At 39.3% G+C, this 20,142-nt stretch overlaps 1 protein-coding gene across 2 annotated transcripts; it reads left to right on the plus strand.

Annotated features, from left to right (window-relative positions):
- Positions 1 to 87: 87 nt before the first annotated feature.
- ptcd3 (pentatricopeptide repeat domain 3) lies at positions 88 to 12,497 on the plus strand. 2 transcript variants are annotated; one of them, XM_061079243.1, is made up of 23 exons: positions 88 to 176; positions 710 to 762; positions 1,518 to 1,557; positions 1,703 to 1,748; positions 1,841 to 1,909; positions 2,454 to 2,558; positions 2,637 to 2,760; positions 2,860 to 2,963; positions 3,556 to 3,720; positions 3,817 to 3,877; positions 4,357 to 4,439; positions 4,930 to 5,074; positions 5,244 to 5,294; positions 5,538 to 5,627; positions 6,790 to 6,818; positions 7,052 to 7,158; positions 7,377 to 7,455; positions 9,472 to 9,562; positions 10,010 to 10,095; positions 10,187 to 10,332; positions 10,459 to 10,500; positions 10,845 to 11,003; positions 12,330 to 12,497. In XM_061079243.1, exons 1-23 carry the CDS (start codon positions 88 to 90, stop codon positions 12,376 to 12,378), a joined length of 2,013 nt encoding a protein of 670 aa, XP_060935226.1. In that variant the 3' UTR covers positions 12,379 to 12,497. The 2 variants fall into 2 exon arrangements, with proteins under 2 accessions (XP_060935226.1, XP_060935227.1); XM_061079244.1 differs by having other exon boundaries at positions 3,559 to 3,720.
- The last annotated feature ends 7,645 nt before the right edge of the window (positions 12,498 to 20,142 follow it).

Consider the following 20,142-nt stretch of genomic DNA (forward strand, 5'->3'; position numbering starts at 1 on the left):
TGGGCAAGTTGTTATTAATTTATCTCCCTCCCCCTTTTATCCAGCCGTATGGTTTCGCCCTCCCAGAAGCCTTCAGTTTGTATCAACATGGCGGCGCCCGGGAGGCATGTAGGACATTACATCCAGAGAAACGGACGGTTTTTGACTAATAACTTGGAGCAGCTGTTTAGTCACAGGTAGTAAATATGCACTGCTGTGTTTTGAACCAGCCAGTCATCGATTCCGTGTTTGTGTCAGTTTATTTATCTGCTGTGCGGGTCTCAAAGCTGCAGCTAGCATCGTTTGACAGGAGGTCATGAAGCTAGTTCTTCTCTGCAGCACAGCAGCTGCTTAACATAAAACTGTTCTACATGTGGTGGCATGTGAACGTTAGCTTACCCTTCGTGTTTCCTACAGTTTGTCTGTCTGGTTGAACATGGCAGTTTTAATTTTCTACTGAAGGACAAATGACTGTGATAATTCAACTTTTTAACATTCATTATTCGCCTTCATGTCTTTATTTGTATTTTTTGTCTTGATTCCCCCAACACTTGGACTTAACCCTTTACCAACTTAATCCACCTGGAAAATGGATACTGTTTGTGCAATAAGAGTTTATTTGAAATAGTACAGCCTATCAGAGGATTGTAAATCTGTAAAAGTTGTCTTTTGTAAAAATGTAACTCAACACATCTTTCTTTGAGCTCAATAATGTTCCCTTTTTTGCTAGGAGTTTTGGTTGGACTCCATCTCTGCGACAACAGCCTGCAGAGGCTCATAAAGGTACATTGAAAGAACGTTGTGGTCATGATTACAACATTTGGCAAAATCCATTCAATGCCAAAGTCAGGAAAAAAATACTTCAAGATAAAAATGCAAAGCCCTGTCATTCTCCTGTCAAAGCTTCATTTAATGTGTATTCAGAATATAACAGGGTGATTAGGCTGGTGAACAAATCCCATAAAAAGATCAAAACTAAGAATATCCAACTCCTACTAAGTCTTTGTCTGTAGCTAAAATTGTTAAAGCGATGGATCTCTTTTGTTACAGAATCGGTTAAAAACACCAGTGAAACACGTTCTTACACTGGGTGACATGTTCCGTCATCACCATGATGACTGTAGTTTATTTGTAATCAATGCCACTTAACTCTGTGCTGCTGTTCCCATGCTCCTAGATGTGTATTTATCCGCTGCTATAAATAGTACTCAATTAACACACCATCTTCTGTTTCAGTAATATATAGGATTTGAATTACTTAAACTACAAAAAAACAAATATATATTTGGTTTATATATATTCGATTTAAAAGAACTGTAAGACAGGAACTAAACCATTGTTGGTTTTGGTGTGTTGTGGTATTTGTTGATGATAACTAAATGCAGAATAATTCATTGGCACATGAGACAATTTAGATTTTTGAGATAGATTATCTCCTTATACTAAGACTTCACCCAATCACCTTGTAGGGCTGCTCATTATAATCTTTAAAATGTCATGTACATTAAAGGTGTACCTTTTCCTCTATGATGTTGCAGAATCTACAGAGACTATTGTCATCCCCAGGAAGAAAACATGGTATGTACCATATCACTATTACACAAAGGTTTCAGGTGTCATACAATGCAGGCAGCATGGACGCAGTGTGTTAAAAGAGAAACCTCTTTAACTTGACAAATTGTCCCAAAAACAAAATTCTCAATTAGTGATTTTTTTCAAACAGGAGCAAAGAAGCGGTGCTGGAGGCTCTGGCTTCGACTGCCAGCAGGGTGAGAGCTCTCCCGCTTCTAACACATCACTGTGTCTATAAAGATGTTTATTGCTTCCTATGCTGACTTTATGTGTCTGTTGTCATCACTAGGATCCCACAGCGTACAACTATCAGTTCCAGGATGACCCTTACCTCTCTCCCAGGACCTCTACTGAGTTTGTAAGTCAAAACATACAACATTCCACATCGTGACTTTGCTGCCTTTTTTGAATTTTCATTCTTAAATCAGCCATTTGTCATATATTCACTTATTTAGTGTAGTGGATTATTTTACCTAAACCACCAGTTAGAAATATTTGATTTGATTTAATTAATTTTGTCATAGCTGTTAATTTTGGCGGTCTCCTATCGAAAGACTATCTCAGATCTCAGAATCACATCAAATGTAATGATTATTTTTAGCCTGAATCACAGCACAAAATGCACATTTTAATTATATCTTCTTTGTTGTGTTAAAGTTCATAACATGAATGAAAATAACCCTGTCGAGACATTTAAAGATGTAGTCTAGAACAATATTAACAATTATGAAAACATAGCGAAAACAGGCCAAAGATAAAAATGAATCCATTCATCATGTCACAGTTTGAAATAAAAGTAAAGACCGCCATCTGTTGTCTGTCGGCCATAATAAACAGCAGTTGTATAATCTGTTACACATTTTCTAACTGGTGTATCATTCTCTTTCTCTCTCTCTCTGCAGAGGATGTACTCTCTCTCTCAGGAGTCTGGCAGGTCTGCAGCCAAATACTTTGTCAACGGTAACCCCAAGTTCTTCACAAAAGACTTTGCTGAACCACATATACCAGTAAGAAAGTTTCTATACTACTACTAGTTACTACATAGTTTCAGATGCCAAATATCATAACTGTGTTTGTGTGTGTAGTGTCTGATGCCAGAGACAGTGTCGCTGCGTCTTGAGGAGGTGAGTGAGGAGGCACTGAAGGAACGAATCAGCCTGAGGAAAGTTTCGGCAGCTGTTGACATGTACGACCAGCTACTACAAGCTGGTAAGAACACACACACACACACACACACGCGCACAACACACACAGTATATGATCTCTCTTACCTCTAACATAACTGTGTGTCTTCATTGTATCTTCCAGGTACGGCAGTCTCCATGGAAGCAACCCATGAGCTGTTAGATCTTGTCTGCTTTTACTGTGACAGAGACCCTCTCCAGGAGGGGGCACCACAGACAGAGGAAGCGGTGAGTCATCTCTGATCAAAACCTCTGCGTGAAGGTTGGCATGATAACTATTCATCAGAGCTGCTTCCATTGCCCTATAGTTGGTGATGACCAATAGTGATGGCGAGATGAAACTTCATGAAATTTAATCCATTGCGTTTCGCTGCCCCTTATATTTCGATTTGCACGCCAAACCCACAAACCATTTCCTGACTCAGTCACGTGGTACGGCCAGCTTGCGAGGCTTTGAACGTCACCACATACATCAAAATACACAAAAAGGGATTACTCGACACACGTTTCGAAGCCTCGACACAGAAGGACACATCACCAGAGACCACTGCATCTCAGAAACAACCAACAACAGATGGAGATGTGCTGACCCATTCCTCCCACAATTAGCTTTATCTGGCCTTTGTCAAAATCATTCAGATCTGTACACTTGCCCATTTGCCTGCTTTAAACAACTTCAACTTCATGAACTGATTCTTCATTTGCTGCTTAATACACCCCACCCACTTTGACAGATGCCATTGTAACAGGTGCTATTCACTTACCCTATCAGCAGTTTTTAACATCCTTAATGTTTACTTGTTTATCCTTGTTTGTTCAGCAGGAGGGAGGAGAAGATTTGAAGAGGAGGAGATTTAAGATCCGTCAGACGTTAGACTCCCTCAAGTGGACCTGGAAAGAAAACAACAACGCAGAGAGAATCTTTAGCTTGCTGCCAGAGAGAGACACACAGTGTTACTCTGCTCTGATCAGAGGAATGGTGAAGGTGTGTGCAGAGTCATAACTGCTGTTAGTAGCGGTTGTGTGGCCTGTTCATTCTGGTGAAAAGATTGATTGTTTATCCGTGTCTGTCTCTCCCCAGCATGGAGCCTATGAAAAGGCCTTCAGCATGTACACTGACTTGCTCAATGAGAAACTGACAGGTGAGTTATTGAATGTAAATTATGTGGACAAATTAGCCCATTAGCCACAGGATACAAACCCCATTTTAGGACAATATTTGGACTCTGGAATAAATAGTTTGATATTGATTTCTGCAATCAGTTTCCACAGATATTTAAACGTCTGGTCAGCTCAACGCTCTGTGTAGATCATTTGATTCTAAAAATATGTTATTAAAGTAGGGCCACACACAGGTGCAGCAGCTGAGTGCTCCCTGACACATTCTTCATTATTGCTGTACTTTATATTTTTAGCAATTATATTTTATTTAATTGAAAAAACATGTTGGTTTGAGCTCTGACCTCTTCTGTTATGATCCCACGTGACATGACTCGACTGAATCTGACTAAAGAAAAACACAATTTTATTTAATCAGGCCTACAATTGATTTTGAGCATTATTGTTGATCCCTGTTGCGTATTGGAAGCAGACGACTAATGAACCCACCCTTTGTCTCCAGCTGACATCCACATCTTCAACGCACTGATCTTAGCGTCTGCAAATGTCAGAGACAAATACGCTGACAGATGGGACCTTATCGAAGTGAGACCCTTTCCACTGTTGTTCTCCATGTTACACAGCTTTGTGCAGATGTTAAGACCACAAAGAAAATAAGATTTTTTTAATGTCATAGCAGGTACTTTGCACTGTTGATTAAAAGTGTAATAGTTTGTTATTGGTAAGTTAAAACGAAAAACGTTCATCCTTGGATGCAAGTCATCTTTTATACCAAATTTTAGAACTCCCCCAAAGTGTTCACAAGATTTTGATGTACAAATAAACTGAAAACATGATTTGTCAAGCTGTCTTGACAAATCTTATATATATATATATATATATATATATATATATATATATATATATATATATATATATATATTGAAAATCAGATGCTGTGACTCTGACAAGAACTTCATTTCAGTGCCATCTTTGTGTGCATTAAGGGAAAAACTTTTATACATTTTACTTTTATACAAGGTTAAGACTTTGTTTGTTTGTTTGTGTGTGTGTGTGTTGTTTTGTTTTTGTGCAGGAGTTGTTGACCCAGATGACTCAACATAAAGTTCAGCCCAACCTGCTGACGTTCAACAGTGTCCTCAAAGTACTGAGACGCTGCGGCTCTATGGCCAAAATGAAATCTTTACAAACTCTGAATGAGATGAAGGCTTTGGGAATAGGTAACTATTAGAGCGCACAATTGTTACCTTAGAAGGTTGTTAGAACCCAAACTGGTTTTAATTTGACATTTATTTAATTTTAAATCTACAATCGCACTGAAAATTATTTCTAAGTTCTATTGGCAGCTTTTTCCTGTTTATCTTCACATGTACTATTTGTGTTTTTTAGATCCCAGCCTGGCCTCCTTCGACCACATCCTGTCCATCTTTTACAAAGCAGGTGAGTTTAGATAGATAAATCAACTTTATTGTCTGTCCCAAGTGACAGAAATTCTCCTTTTTTACAGGTTCAACAAATAATTCACAATTGACAACACACAGATTAAAATTTACATTTAAAATACACAGCACACATCTAAACCAACTTCTAAAATAGGCACATAACTACACTTCAACATTCTCTTTACTGTTAACTGTATGTTATGTCTGTTGTCTTGTATTCTGTGGATTTCTTTCTTTCCAGCCTCCTCTGGTCAGCACACTACTAACATGTTGGAGGAAATCGTGTCAGAGCTGAAAGGAACCAGCTTCACCTGCCAGGACCCTAGTGATGGTATGTTTCAGTTTTTCCAGTTTTTATTGAAGTTTATATACTTTAATGTCTCAGTGTTCTCTAAAATTAAGGCATAGAATATATCAACCATTATTAAAAAGAGAAATGATTGAAAATGTCTGTTTTAAAGGAATGTCGTTTTTTGACTCATCCAGCAGCTGAACACGCGTGTGAGGTTCTTTCTACAATACAAATCAATCGCTGCTCTGAAAGATCATCCCAGCGCCTTTGCTGAAGTTCAAAATAATTTTCTGCATGTCTAGTTTTGTTTTGTTTTCACATCAGTGCAGATGTCAAATTCGGGTATTGTAGAATTGTGTCAATATGTACTCAAAAAAACTTTGAAAACGGTTGAGAAGCTGGCCTCTGATGGCAATACGATGGCAGTGACCACAAAGTAATCTTATGAGGCAACATTAACAGTCCACAAAATGTTTACTAAAAGAGTTAGTAACCAATAGAGTTTTTAAAGTGTTATTCTGGTTCTTTTCTAAGACTCTGGAGACTGTTCTGCTATTTATCATGGGGGGCCTAGACTAGTCTATTTTTTCTGTTTTGTCTCACGATTGTGACGGCCATAGAGTAGTTACATTGTCCCAATAATGCATCATTGGGGGGCAGCAGTGCAGGTCCTCCTCTAACCAGAAGGTTGTGGTCCCCAACGATGGCAGCAGTGTAGGAGTGATGTGTTAGTGAAAACCACTATAAGGCCTGGATGCATGTTTGTGTGGGAATGTGAGTTTTAGTGTAAAGGAATTTATTTAATGGCCGTTAGGACTAGAAAAGTGCTCTGTAAGCACTGTCTGGTCACCATCAGAGGGCGTAGTAACACCGTTTGTTACATCCTTGCCTTTTGTAGAAAGTTTTGAAAGTAACTTGAATACAAGTTGGGTCAGTTCCTGTTGGTAATGTTTATGTCAGCGTCTGATGCTTCATTTACTGTCGTTGCTCCAAGAAAGCTGCGACCAATCATTTTCATCAACTATCTTTTTTGTGACCTAAACTATTTGTTTTTATAAACTTTTTGTAGTTAACCACTTTCCTTGGTACCATTTAAGCTTATTCTGGACTAGTGCTGATGACATTTTGATAAAAAATAGACATATAAAACACAATGTGGTACTTAACACAGATGTAATCTCTCTCTTCTCTCTCTTTCAAGTTCTGTTCTTCATCAGTGCAATGAGAGTAGTAAGTCTTGTTTTATTACTTCTTTTGTATAAATATTTATCTTTAATGTGCTCCTCCGAACTCCTCAAATTTAGTTTTCAAGTACTTGAGTTTCTTTTCTAAGTTTTTACAGGATTTACCAAACCTTTTCAGTTATATACAATTAGATATAGCCTAGATTTGAATGGGTATCCCAAATTTCATTTAATTTACCTGACCTGTTTTTCTCTCTGTGTACATCGTTGCCCTAACAGTGTCTGGACACTAAAGATCTGGAGCTGGCTTATAAAGTACAGAGTCTAGTAGAAGTAGGGGAGAACTGGAGGCTGCTGGGCGATCCTTTCCAACAGAGTATTTACTAGTGAGTAAAAACTTTCCACCAATGTAAAAAGAACAAACACTGCACCCCCTACATCCTGACATCTAGTGATTATGTTCAGTAAATTATTATTGCACATTATTAAGTCACATTATTAAAACCTAACTCAACTGTGTTACAAATCCATTGAATGAATGAACATAGTATTTAAAAAACCACACTCTGATGGATCTGGACCTTTCCTCCTCTCTCCTCTCCAGCGGTCGCTTCTTCAGCCTGGTGTGCAGGATGGAGCACATCGATGTCGTGCTGAAGTGGTACAAACAGCTCATTCCCTCGGTCAGTACACAACGCACATTTCTCTCCCTGATACGTTAAGTGACTCTCAACCAGATAATATTTCTACAGGATGAATCAAAAATACATTTTAAGGATTTTATAAGCTGTCGTTGGGACTTGGCTTTGTACAGAATCCCCTATTATTGCACCAGGATGTTAATCTTTTATTCAGTGGGGTTCCCATCATCTGTTATGCAAAGTTAATTCATTAAAGTAAGGGTAAGTTCCTGTCTTTATTTTAAGATCAGCACAGTGGGATTCCATTTTTTGCAATTCATAGCCAATGTACTAATCTATTTCCTGTCTATATATTCTCACACTGTATATACCAATTCAATCTGATTTTATTGTCTATTTTTGACTGTCTTTTTGGTGCTGTAACATGGTAAATGGTCCTATTGTGGGATATATCTTATCATATCTTATCTTATTATTTTAAATAAAGATTTTTTGACTTGGGACAGCAGAACAAGCCAAAAACACAATTGTGGACACTGTAAGCTGTTATAGATGGTTGGTTGGCAGACAGTTGCCTATTTTAAAAAACAGCAGACATGAAGCAACATTAGCATCCATTTGTATTTGTGTTACCTATCACTTGACAAATTTAGGTCCAACATTCACTCTCATTTAGTTCTATGTTTGGTCTCCAGCAGCTCAGAAGAATATCAGGTTATTTTGCTGCTGCTTCCCTGTGGTCACTTACCAGTAGCTAAAGTGCTAGTTAGTCAGCTATACAGGGTTCGTACGGTCATGGAAAACCTGGAAAAGTCATGGAATTTTAAAATGTGTTTTTCCAGGCCTGGAAAAGTCATGGAAAAAAATAATTTCCCAAAAGTTTTGGAAAAGTCATGGAAATTTGTTATATTCTTATTTTCATGTCGTTCGTTTTAGGGATGGGCATAAATACTCGACTATTGATTAATTGATCATTAAGAATTTCATTGATGACATGTTTTCATCGATAAACTATTGCATGTTCGCTATGTGGCAGGAGGTCGGAATATCCGAGTTGCCCTGAACGCAGCACAGCGTGTCTGTTAGCAGCTGCAGGAAGCAGCCCGGAGCTAAGCCTCTGCTGCTCGGCTTCATGTCCGCACACGGACCCTCAGTCCACGCGGAGGGTAACCCGGACAGACCCGGGTCTGGGTGAGGGGTTCCGGGAGTGAGGGCGTTACAACGACCGGACTGAGAGGTCGAGAGCCGTCGGATCGAGCTAGCTCTCAGCGGCTAGCTGCTCTCTCAGCGTGGCTTAGGAGGACAGCAGCGCTTATTTACAAGTGTAACATTGAACGGATCCCGTTTAACTGCCACAAGAGTTGTTAATCTTGTAATAAAGATCTCAATGAGGAAACATGCTGTTTTTTCTATTTTCACTGCATTTTAATATAGGCTATAAATAGTGAATTTTAATATAAAAATATGAATGATTAATCGAAAAATCGATCGTTAATTCTTCCGACGATCGATTAAGACAATTTAATCGAATGCCCATCCCTAGTTAATTTACGCTGAGTTTTAAATAATTCATAAATTTTTAAAGAAATATGCTCAAAATATAAGCAGGCATACTTTGGTTTGTGTCATTTAAGGTGTGCTGTATGCCTTGGAATTCTCATTGTTAGTTTGAATACTACATTTTGTCACTTTTTCGCGTATACACCGAGATTTCACGCAATGTTCGGTCATGGAAATTTGGTTTAAAGTCATGGAAAAGTCATGGAAAAGTCATGGAAATCCATTGGTCAAAATGTGTATGAACCCTGGCTATAAGAGCCTGAAATGCTAAGTAGAACAGAGAGAAACTGTCGAGTCCGTGATATTTCTTCGTGGATTCCTTGCTGCAAGTGACCACTTTACAATTTCATAGTCATTTGATCCATTACCAAAACAAAATGTTTTATATTTTGACTTAAACATTCACTTAATTCAAACTTGTGTTTTTGTATTCCCCTGTAGAAAGTGAAGTATATACTTAAAGTCAAACTTAACATTGTTTTTTTTCTCTGATTGTAGTTGTACTACCCGAACATTCAGGGACTTAAAGACCTGCTTCAGGCTCTGGACACAGAGAGTTGCCTCGATTTGCTGCCTCAGATATGGAAAGGTGAGTTTTAAGCTTAAGTATCACTTAACATCTTAGAGAAATCTAAGATGTTAACACTGTCAATATTTCATTTGTGCAATTGCAATAAGTCTGAGCAATTTCTATGCTATCACGTTTAAATTGTATCTATTATCGCTGTTTTCCTATATCTCGTACGTTTGTATTTTAATTCTTCTTGCATGTTTATTTATGACCTTTTTACTGATGTTTTCTATTTGACTATCCCATTGCTGCTGTATCAGAGCAAATGTCTTCATGGTGGGACGAAATGTTTTATCTTATCTGAATCACTTGTATATCTGATTGGCAGTTGATGACTTATTGTCTCGTTTACCAGCCAATCTCTGCTGGTTAAAACTGAGGAAATCAGTCAAGTAGTCATGAGGGCTGGTTATCATAATGTGATTCTATTTTCTAAACCTGCTGCTCTCTCAATTCCATTTCCAGACATCCGGTCTCTGGGTCATGATAATAAGTTAGATCTGGTGGAGGAGGTGCTCAGGCTGATGGCCAGAGAGAAGCACAGTCCTGAGGTCAGTGAGAGGAACAGAGTGGATATGTTTGTCTAATTTTGTTTTGCTCAAAGCAGACAACTGTCAGTGTGATGTATCCTCTGATCTGCAGGTTCAGGAGTCGTTTGCAGCCTGCGCTCTGGCTATAAAGGCTGTTTTTTCTAGCGACAGAGGGAAGACCAGTCTGGAGTGGAGCAGCTCCTCGCTCACACACATCACCTCCTTGCTGCTGCAAGCCAACATGACCCAGCAGGCCTGGTGAGAGAGACAGCTTATGTGTGTGTGTCCATTTACAGAAAAGCTTGCGCTTAATTGAGTGGACAGATGCTCTCTGTCTAAATTTCTGTGAAAAGTGTCTTCTCTCCTCTGTCATTCTCTCTGCAGGGAGATGCTCCGGCTCTTCAAATCCAAGAACAGAGTTCCTACGTGAGTCTCCAAACTACAACCAAACACAATTCATATTTAATATTAACGGACATAGGAAGTATTTGTGACGTCCTCATCATTTCACCTAAACAGAAAACATCCCTGGTGTCTCACTTGAAAAATACCACCTGGTGAAAGTTATAATGATATTTTCTAGCTAGTAAAAAATTACACGTTGTAAACCTGAAATCCTTCTGTTTACTTGGCTCCAACATTATCTCTAGCATGTCATCACAGCATGTTGGAGCTGTCAAAACAAACAGTGAATATGTTAGCAGTCATGAATTTGGCTTAAAAGTTTGAGCAGCTTGTGATCGTGTGTTTCCTGCTGTGTCATTTTCCAGTGAGGACCTGTTGAATCACTTCCTGTTGGTGTGTCAGAGCAGTGGCTCTCCGCAGAGAGCAGTGGACCTGGTTCAGCTGTCAGCAGCCTTCTGTCTGCCGGCCACAGCAGAGCTGGCAAAGCGAACACTGGCTGAGTTTAATCTGACAGAGGAGCAAAGGTGAGGAAAGGAGAGTTGTACAACTGCAGAAGGAAAAGTGTATTCTGTGATTACACTTTTATAGTTATTAAAATATCAGCGTTGTTAAACGCATCCAATGTGGCAACATTGTTAGCAATGACCAGAGATTACCTACAGTTCTCCTGCTATTAAAGCCCCCACCTGCCTGCCGCTACATCTGCCAAGTTTTTATAACACACAACAAATGCAGCACTTGCTGAACCTTCATTTTTTTGACAGCACCGCAAAGAGTATATGAATTAATAATAAAATCAATAGTGATAACCCTACATGAATGCACTAAGGCTTGTGTGGTGAAAAACTTAATATAGGCCTAGTCTGTACTGTACAAGGGTGGCCCTGCTGGTCCCCCTTTAGCAGCACCCCTGCATCCAGGCACATTACTTGACGCCGGTCAACAAGAGACTCTGCTCCTCTGCTCTTTTCTAATCGCACACACGTAGAACTGATCTTTACTCATTCCTGCTGAATTCATATTTATGTGCCTGGATAAATGGGGCGTGGCCTCTTCTAGAACAATGAAGTTAATGTGTGTGCTCGTCTCTGTCGCAAAATGATGATAACATATTTAGAGATCATGAATCCAGATTGTTGTGGTCACTTTAACCCTGATGTCCTGGCTGTGCACGTCACGTCTCGTGTGTGGCAGATGGGAGTCTGTGTGCACAAAATGTTGAACTTGTGAACAATGTGTTTAAATTAGTCTCTCATACACTCGTATCAAACAAACGCAAAGTAAACATCATACACAAAAAAAAACACGCTGTGCCAGTGTGCCTGTGTGTGGGACATTGTTGCTGTGTGGTTATTATGACATGTTTTCAGTCGAATATCTTAAAGGTCAAGTTGATGATTTGATGGTCAACTTCACCGACATCATAAGGTTCTGCATGGGGGGGACGTTGTGACCATATTTCCTGCAGCTTGACTGGTTTACAAAGGCAAACAAGCACAAGGCTGTAATTCTAGTTAGGCTTCAAATGAGTCAAAGAGAGAGAGAGACGGATTTACCTCCACAGGTCTCATCAAAATACCGTCTCTGGTGTCCTGTGGTGAAAGATGTGATGAAAGAGAGAAATTAACATGGACCAAAGAGACAGAAAAAAGAAGAGCAGATCTTCTTTTAGAAATTAAGCTGATTTTAGCATCAAGATTCATCTATGTTGACTCATAGGAATCGTCTAAGATAAGTTAATAAGATTCTTCGTTCCATTGGGGGTGAATGCAATGAAAGTGTTTTATCATTCATGTAATGTACTAAATCCTCTTTTTCACTGACTTATCTTGTTTCTCTGTCTCATCCAGAGCTGTTTTATCTGAACTGGAGTCTCTGAACGCAGAGACTTCTGACTGAAGAGAGACCATTGGCGGACTTGCTTTGAAACCAGTAACTAAATCAGACAATATGACACATCTATAGACTGTACTTATTTGTGTTTGTGTAATAAAATATATGTGTAATTCAATCTAAAACTCTCGTAACGGTTTCCTTTGTGTGTGAGCTAGAGGCTGCTAGTCCTCTCCCTCAGGACATTGTCAAGTTCCCCAATTTAAATGTTTGTGCCAGGATGTCTTATATTTTACAGTATGTTTACCACCTTTTAAACATTAGATGACTTTGCTTCAACTCAGCATCTATAACAACCAGTCTGTTTATCACTATTATAAAGCCCAACAAAGTCAATCAGAAGAGAAAAGCTTCGAAAAACACTATGGGAATGTTGCTCTCAGAGCCACAGACAGTGATGAGCATTTTCTGTAGAATCCATGACCATGAACTGTGCGGCAACTGTGAGGGGAAAATGCAGAAATTTCTCATCGTCACAAGTGACGAACTTCCTGGATTCCTCTGATACTGATAAGCTACTTTTTCAAAATGCTGCAAGTGTGTCACATTCAGGGCCTCTGGAAAAGCTGCCTTGACTTTTCAGTGTCTCAGTCTGTCAGAACAGCTGAACAAATGCACAGGTATAAAGTTAATGGTGTGTTGCAGATGCAGGTGTGTTTCACAGAGTGGCAGTTTTATGGACCACATGTCTAGACATGGCATTGCCTGGTGTGTCAGTTTGTACCTGTGTGTCTTTAAAAATAATTTAGTCAAGTTTTTGTGTTAATTACATTTGTTTGATTGGCTTTACTTTTAGCAGTAATCATGTTTAATAAATATCCAAGAATCTTTGCTATCATGTGTACAGTATGCGTATATGTGTGTGTGTGTGTGTGTGTGTGTGTGTGTGTGTGTGTGTGTGTGCTCACTGGAGATGCTTAGAACAAGTGTGCGTGTGTGTGTTTGTGGGTGTGTGCGTGTGCGAGCGTGTAAGCCTACACAGGTGTGTCTCCATCAAAATGTTTTTCTTTCTCTTCCCCTCATCAGCCAATCATCAGCTGAGTTGGCTGCACCACCAAATAAGGACAAGTGTGCTAATGTGAATGGGGGGGTGCACTTTCAGATGGGTGTGGTCTGTGGGACTGGGAGTGTATTGTTCTCCAGTGTAGGACCTGCCTAAAGCAACACACACACAGACACACACCAGTGTCGCCTTTCAAACAACACACCCACACCTTCCCTCATACATTTATACTCTCTTACGATATCCTGCATTTGTTCTACGATTCAAATGTATTTATTTTATTTTCTGGACCAAACTTGTCGGTCACTCAAACTGTGTGGTCACATACAGGTCTCACTTCATGAGAAGTACTGAAGGTGTAGTTAAGGATAGAAATGGCCTGAAAAGACCTGAGCCAGTGGCACAAGTGTAAAGTTACCAACAACAATGGGGAGTTTCATTTGCCTACATGAGAGGTGAACACACAAAAATCACAGAACAGTTGGTGTTCAGCAACTTTGCAAAGACAACAACAGTGGATGTGGCCAGTCACGGACATTCCTCTCTCCCACTCCTCAGTGCAATGCGAGGCAGGAAGAGGGCATTCATGAAACTACAATAAAGAAAACCAGAGGAGACAGTTCAAGTCAAACTGCATGAAGTGGCTACAAAAAATTATTGGCAACAAATTTTTTTTTAGAGTAAACCATTGGAATCCTCAGATCTCCAGTCATATTGGATTGATTTCTTACCTTAAAATAAGCACTTAAATGCCAATATCATTAACTTATGATACGACAATCATTTTACACTGGCCAACATTTTGCTACATACACAAAGAACCATTTACAATGATCACTTAAAAATCACATTTTCAGCCTGGCACAGGTACAATCTAGGTTTCTTGAAATGCCCGAGGCACAAAGCCCAAAGTTTAAAAAGGAGACGCCATTCTTAACTACCAGGTCATCATGTTGTCTCTATGGGTTCGGTGAAGTTGCCATGGACTAGACCCACATTTCTGTTCATTCTGCAAACATGTGGTGGTTGAATTCACCCATATCAGCAGCTCACAGGGAGTTCACCCACATGAGGCGGTAAGAATGTCTCATTTTACAGAACTGAGACAATAAAAGCTGAAGTCACCACAACTGCCTCAGCATAACCCCCCCAACACACACACCACAAAGCAACCACACTACCACCATTTTAATACAGAATGACGAAAGCTGCAGGATTCTTTTAAAACCCTGTCAGATAAATTCAGGGGCTGAAACTATATGAACCTAAATTTATCTACTTTTCACAACCTTTATTATAAAAATAAATTTTCAGTAAGGTACCTTTTAACCTCAGTTAAAAACTTGTTTCAAAATTTTCTTAACTGACATATTCCAATATACAGTATATGCAATGAGGGTCCATGTGCGTCCAGGCCGGCTCTCATTGTATTGACATAAATGCATAATGTTTATTAGAGTGCGAGCACCTACGGTGGGAGGCCCTATTGTATTTCAAAGGATTTGTATTTCCCTTTGGGCTTTTTCAGGCCTAGACACTCAAATTCTTACCAAACTTGAGGAAATTCAAAACCCTGAAAAAAGTAATTGTATTCTGGAGTAATTTGAAATAGGCGTGGCAAAATGGCTCAACAGCGCCATCTAAGGAAAATCCCTCAGTTTGCTTTCACCGATCTTCACAAAAATCGTAGCATGACTAGACAAACAAAAAGTCTAGCGGTGCAATGGGAAAAACCTGACAGGAAGCCCGCCATTTTGGATTTAGTGGCCATTTTTGCCGTTTTCTAATTTTTTTTTTTGACGTACTTGTCCCAGGGTTTTCATCAGATCAACTTCATACGGACATGAGTGTCATCACAACAAGATGGAGATATAAACAACCACGAATTTCAAGTTTTCATCAGACGGTGTGATCGTGGCATGGCGTAAAACTTTGATTACATGCCATCAAAACATGATGTTCTGTTTCTCAGACATACATGGTCCAATCAAGTCCAAACTAGACATGTAAGACAAGAGTCCCGGCCTGATGACATCTACACAGAAGTTATGAATTAAAATCACAGCACCCCCTGATGGCAACAGGAAATGTGTTGAAGATCACTGAGCTGAATAGGAAAGACCATGAACTGAAGCAGCTCTCAGACACAGAGGATCACAACCAGTTTCTACACAACTACCCCTCACTGTCACCACTCAGTGAATCTACACACTCATCCAGCATCAGGATCCGTCCTCTGAGGGACTTTGAGGACGTGACAGCAGCTGTGTCACAGGTTGGAGGTCGACTACAGGACATTCTGAGTGAGACAGAGACACAGATTTTACAGATTGTATCTCAAGTGGATGTTTTACTGCAACAACCAGAGCCAGAGACCAGAGCTGACTTCTTAAAATATTCACAGAAAATCACACTGGATCCAAACACAGCACACACACAGCTGTTATTATCTGAGGGAAACAGAAAAGTAACACATATGAGAAAAGGACAGTATTATTCTAATCACCCAAAAAGATTCACTCACTGGCGTCAGGTCCTGAGTAGAGAGAGTCTGACTGGACGTTGTTACTGGGAGGTGGAGGTGGGGAAGGTAGGAGAAGTTGATGTAGCAGTCACATACAAAAATATCAAAAGAGCAGGATCACGTAAAAGTTTATTTTGACTCAATGATAAATCTTGGTCATTATCTTGTTATAGAAACAGTTATGACTTTCATTACCACAGGATCAAGACTCAAGTGTCAGATCCTGTGTCCTCCACAGTAGGAGTGTACCTGGATCACAGTGCAGGTGTTCTGTCCTTCTATAGAGTTTCTGACACCATGACTCTCCTCCACAGAGTCCAGACCACATTCACTCTGTAAACTCAAATAGACTCGAGTCATTAAAAGCAGTGATTTAGATTCTGTGTGTAAATCTTCAACTTCTTTTGTCTCCATGTTTGTTGATCAAAGTTCGTTGTGGTGATGTTTCTGCTCCGCACAGAGATCAGCTGTCAATCTAACACTGACCTTCCATTATCACACATATTTAGTTCTCACTTTGTAAAGACAGAAATCTATAATTACACTGACATGAATGTGTTTGAAAGAACCCGAGCGGTGGGAGGCCCTGTTGTATTTCGAAGGATTTGCATTTCCATTTTGGGGCTTCTTCAGTGCGAAATTCCTGTAACTTTGGTGTTCGAGGTTCAACCTCCCTCAAACTACATGTATGTAACAAAAGCCCTGGTTCATCCTTCGCTGCACATCAATGACAACATTGTCTGCGAATTCTCATATTTTCCTTGCTGTATTAAAAAACTCAACACAACCAGAACATTTGCTTTAAGAAAATGTTTTTTATAATGCAGGCCATGCCCCCTCTCAGAAGATAAACCCCCAAACCCATAATTTTTCTTTATTAATCATTAATTGATAGTGAAAAATTATCAATTAATTTTTCAATATCAATTAATGCTATAATCCTTTTAATATAAAGGATCCAAACTTAGTTGTTTGGATCTTAGTTGTAGTGACGTGAAGGTCAAAATGACAGGATAATCAAACTATTTTGATTTATATAGTTTTATTTATATTTCCCCCACATAAATCATATTATAGCAGCCTGGTGTCACTCTCTATTTTTCCTTGTTCATCCTTGCCCCCCCTTGCAGTGGCACTATGCCCCCCCAGCGCCCCTCGTTAGATCCAATGGGGCAATAGGACTGGTTTGAATCTCAGCTTGTCCGGGGTCTTTCTGTGGGTAGTTTGCATGTTCTCCTTGTGTCTGTGTGGGTTTCCTCCTGGTACTTTGACTTCATCCCACTGTCCAAACACATACTCTCCTTGGTGTATTAAACATTCAACACAACCATTGTATATTTTCTTTATCAGAGGGGTTGTTATAATGTGTCAAAAAACCGATATTTTTGAATTTTATGACCAAACAAAGCATCATATCACATTGGCAGACATTTTGACTTGTCACACATGTGTAGTAATAACAGGAACGATAACTACACTCCATTCAGTCAATCTAACTGGAACAGAGTCAATACATAAAGGTGTATGAGCACAACAAGCAGAAATACTTAATTATTGTCACCTTTAAATTCTGAGTACTGAAGTCCAAAGAAGCAGGACTTGGGCACCAACTCACTAAAGAAATGTTATGATCTTGGCTCAAACTATACAGTGTAAGTTATTTTACAGGCAGTGTTACCTCAGTGTACCACATGTCAATGTAATGTAAATGAATGGCTATCTAATGTGACCCTAAATAACACCACACATGTATAGTTCTATAAAAATATGCAAATTGTTGTTCTGTGTTCCTGTGTGTGTTTGGTTTATGAGTCACAGTAGCATGTGTTTAAAGCATTCAATGCATCCTGCCACAACAGCACAACGCTCAGTCTTTCAGTTTGTCTAATTCACGCCGTCTGTCTCCCTCATCGAGCCGGTGTGTCTCCATCTCTTCCCATCAATGTTGTCCTCACTCGCATTACTGAGAGGCCTGGGAGCAACAACAGTGAATAGACCAATTCAAATTGTTTGGCTTGCTGACATATTATCAGCGTTATCACATAAACCAGCTCTCAGCTTCCAGCCCTGTTCGGACAACAGCAGACGAAATCCAAGGTCCTTGTGTCACTGTACACACATGGCAACGTAACACGGGCTCACATTCCATTACTCATTAAAGTGTATTTAGGGGTTGGTTTCCTTTTTTTTAAATGGTGTGCATATCCTATATCTTATCGTATAAACTAAACTTACCTCCTGACTGGGAAAATTCACTTTAACGCCAAGTGGGTGAACATTTCGGTGCACAAGTTGCCGAGTTGCTGAGAACTTTATAGCTTATAAACCAATAAACTAAATTTTACAAGCAAATAAACTCTAATAAGTACATAATTCACTTCACAGCTTTTACCCAAGTAAGTATCTAATCAGTGAGTAAACACTTATTTGCCCTTTGAGGCCACTGTGGCTAGAACGTTGGGCCCATGTGTGCAGCCCAATGTCCCAGGTGGAAATGCAGGGCACATGTGGCCCCCACTATGAGCCCACGCTCACACAGTGGACCCACTTAGGGCCCCCAATGAGTTGACTGTTTTTTATTTATAAAATATGTTGACATATGCAGAACTGAAAGGACTTATCACCAGATCACCTAAACATAGAATTAAATTGGTTAGATTTAATTAGAATTAATCAGAACATTTCAATACTCAATCAACTAATCAAGAAAATTCCTAAATACTTGCTGGTTCCATGTTCTTGAAAGTAATTTTCTGCTTTCAAAACAAGACCAGCTGTCTCTTTGAGATATTTTAATCCAACACTTAATCCACAAATAGATTAGTAAAAAATAATCAACTGATTATTTAATGATAAAGATCAGGTGTAGCTTCAAACCCCCTAAACTTATAGCCGTTATAATGGGGAATGTCTGTATCCTCTCTCATTTCATCTGTGCTTCTTGAAACAACATATGTGGAAAAGATTTAGATTGTCCGTCTGCACTTATTGCCATTCAATGACATCATTGTCTAGTCCTCTTTTTAACAGTTGAAGACAAATTCACAACTTGGCTGCAGGAGAAAACTTGATATGCCCCAGGTGTTTAATAGAACACAAAACCCAGCCTTACTTTTTAATAAAGCACTGAAAAATATGCAGCAATGAATAAGGTTTGAAAGAACTTGCATTTAAATCAACATTAAAACTGAGGAAACCAACACCCCACTTGTCTTTATCACAGCATGTAGACTCACCCTTATTTGAATTATGAAAAGTAGCTTGAAGGCACAGGTAAAATGATCGTACATTAGTACATTTTATATACTGTTGACAGTTTCTAAGTATTTTCACAACATTTCACCCAGCCTTTGATGTGAAGCTACAGTCAATATATGTCTGATGTAACAATATTAACAATATCAAACACAATTTAAAAAGTTAATGGAGGAGGACTTTAACTCTACATTGACTATTAACCCATCACTGTGTTTCCCATGACTAACGGGTGGCAAACACAAAAGTCAAGGCCTTCCAGTCAAATTCCTCCTGGGTTTCTGCCACAGTGGAGGAGGAATTCACTCTAACAAGATTCAGCACATCAGTGCAAAGAGAGACACAGAGAGTGAGACAGATGTAAAGAAGGAAGAGAGGAAAAAGGAGGGGTTAGGTGGTGCAGGAAGGAGAGGTATGAGATGAGAAGGAATGAGAGGAGGAGTGGGGAGAAAGGAGGAATTCCTGCATGTAGAGACTGGCAGCAGCAACAGACACTCACACACACTTATACTCACTGATAAAGCATGTTTGCAGAATGAATAATAAGTAATCTGCTGCAGATTACAGCCACAATCCACTATGGTGGTTTTAGCTTGTTGTGCATCTCACTGTAGTGGTCTTTTATGTAAAAATATCAGCTTTATTTTAAGGTTTAAATTGAACATTTTCAGTCAAGAGATTGGCCAATAATGTTGATCAGGTGGTGGATGGGTGAGGTTAACCCTCAGGGACTGTGAAATAAACGGAGTGAAACACTCTCCAGAGAGTTGATAATGTAGATGTGACTCTAAAAGGTTATTTTCCTGACACTGAGAGGATATTTTCATTCATACAAGTGACAAAGAGCTACTGCTTTCAACTTGAATGCAAAACAGACAAACAATAGTGACTCATTCACAACTAGAATGTGATTTGGTAGAACACATATCATAACAGTCTTCTTATAAAACCGCATTTAAATTCACTAGATCCAGATTTTTATGTGGAT

This window comes from Limanda limanda, chromosome 10 (genome assembly GCF_963576545.1).
Source record: "Limanda limanda chromosome 10, fLimLim1.1, whole genome shotgun sequence".
NCBI classification, from domain to species: Eukaryota; Metazoa; Chordata; class Actinopteri; order Pleuronectiformes; family Pleuronectidae; genus Limanda; species Limanda limanda.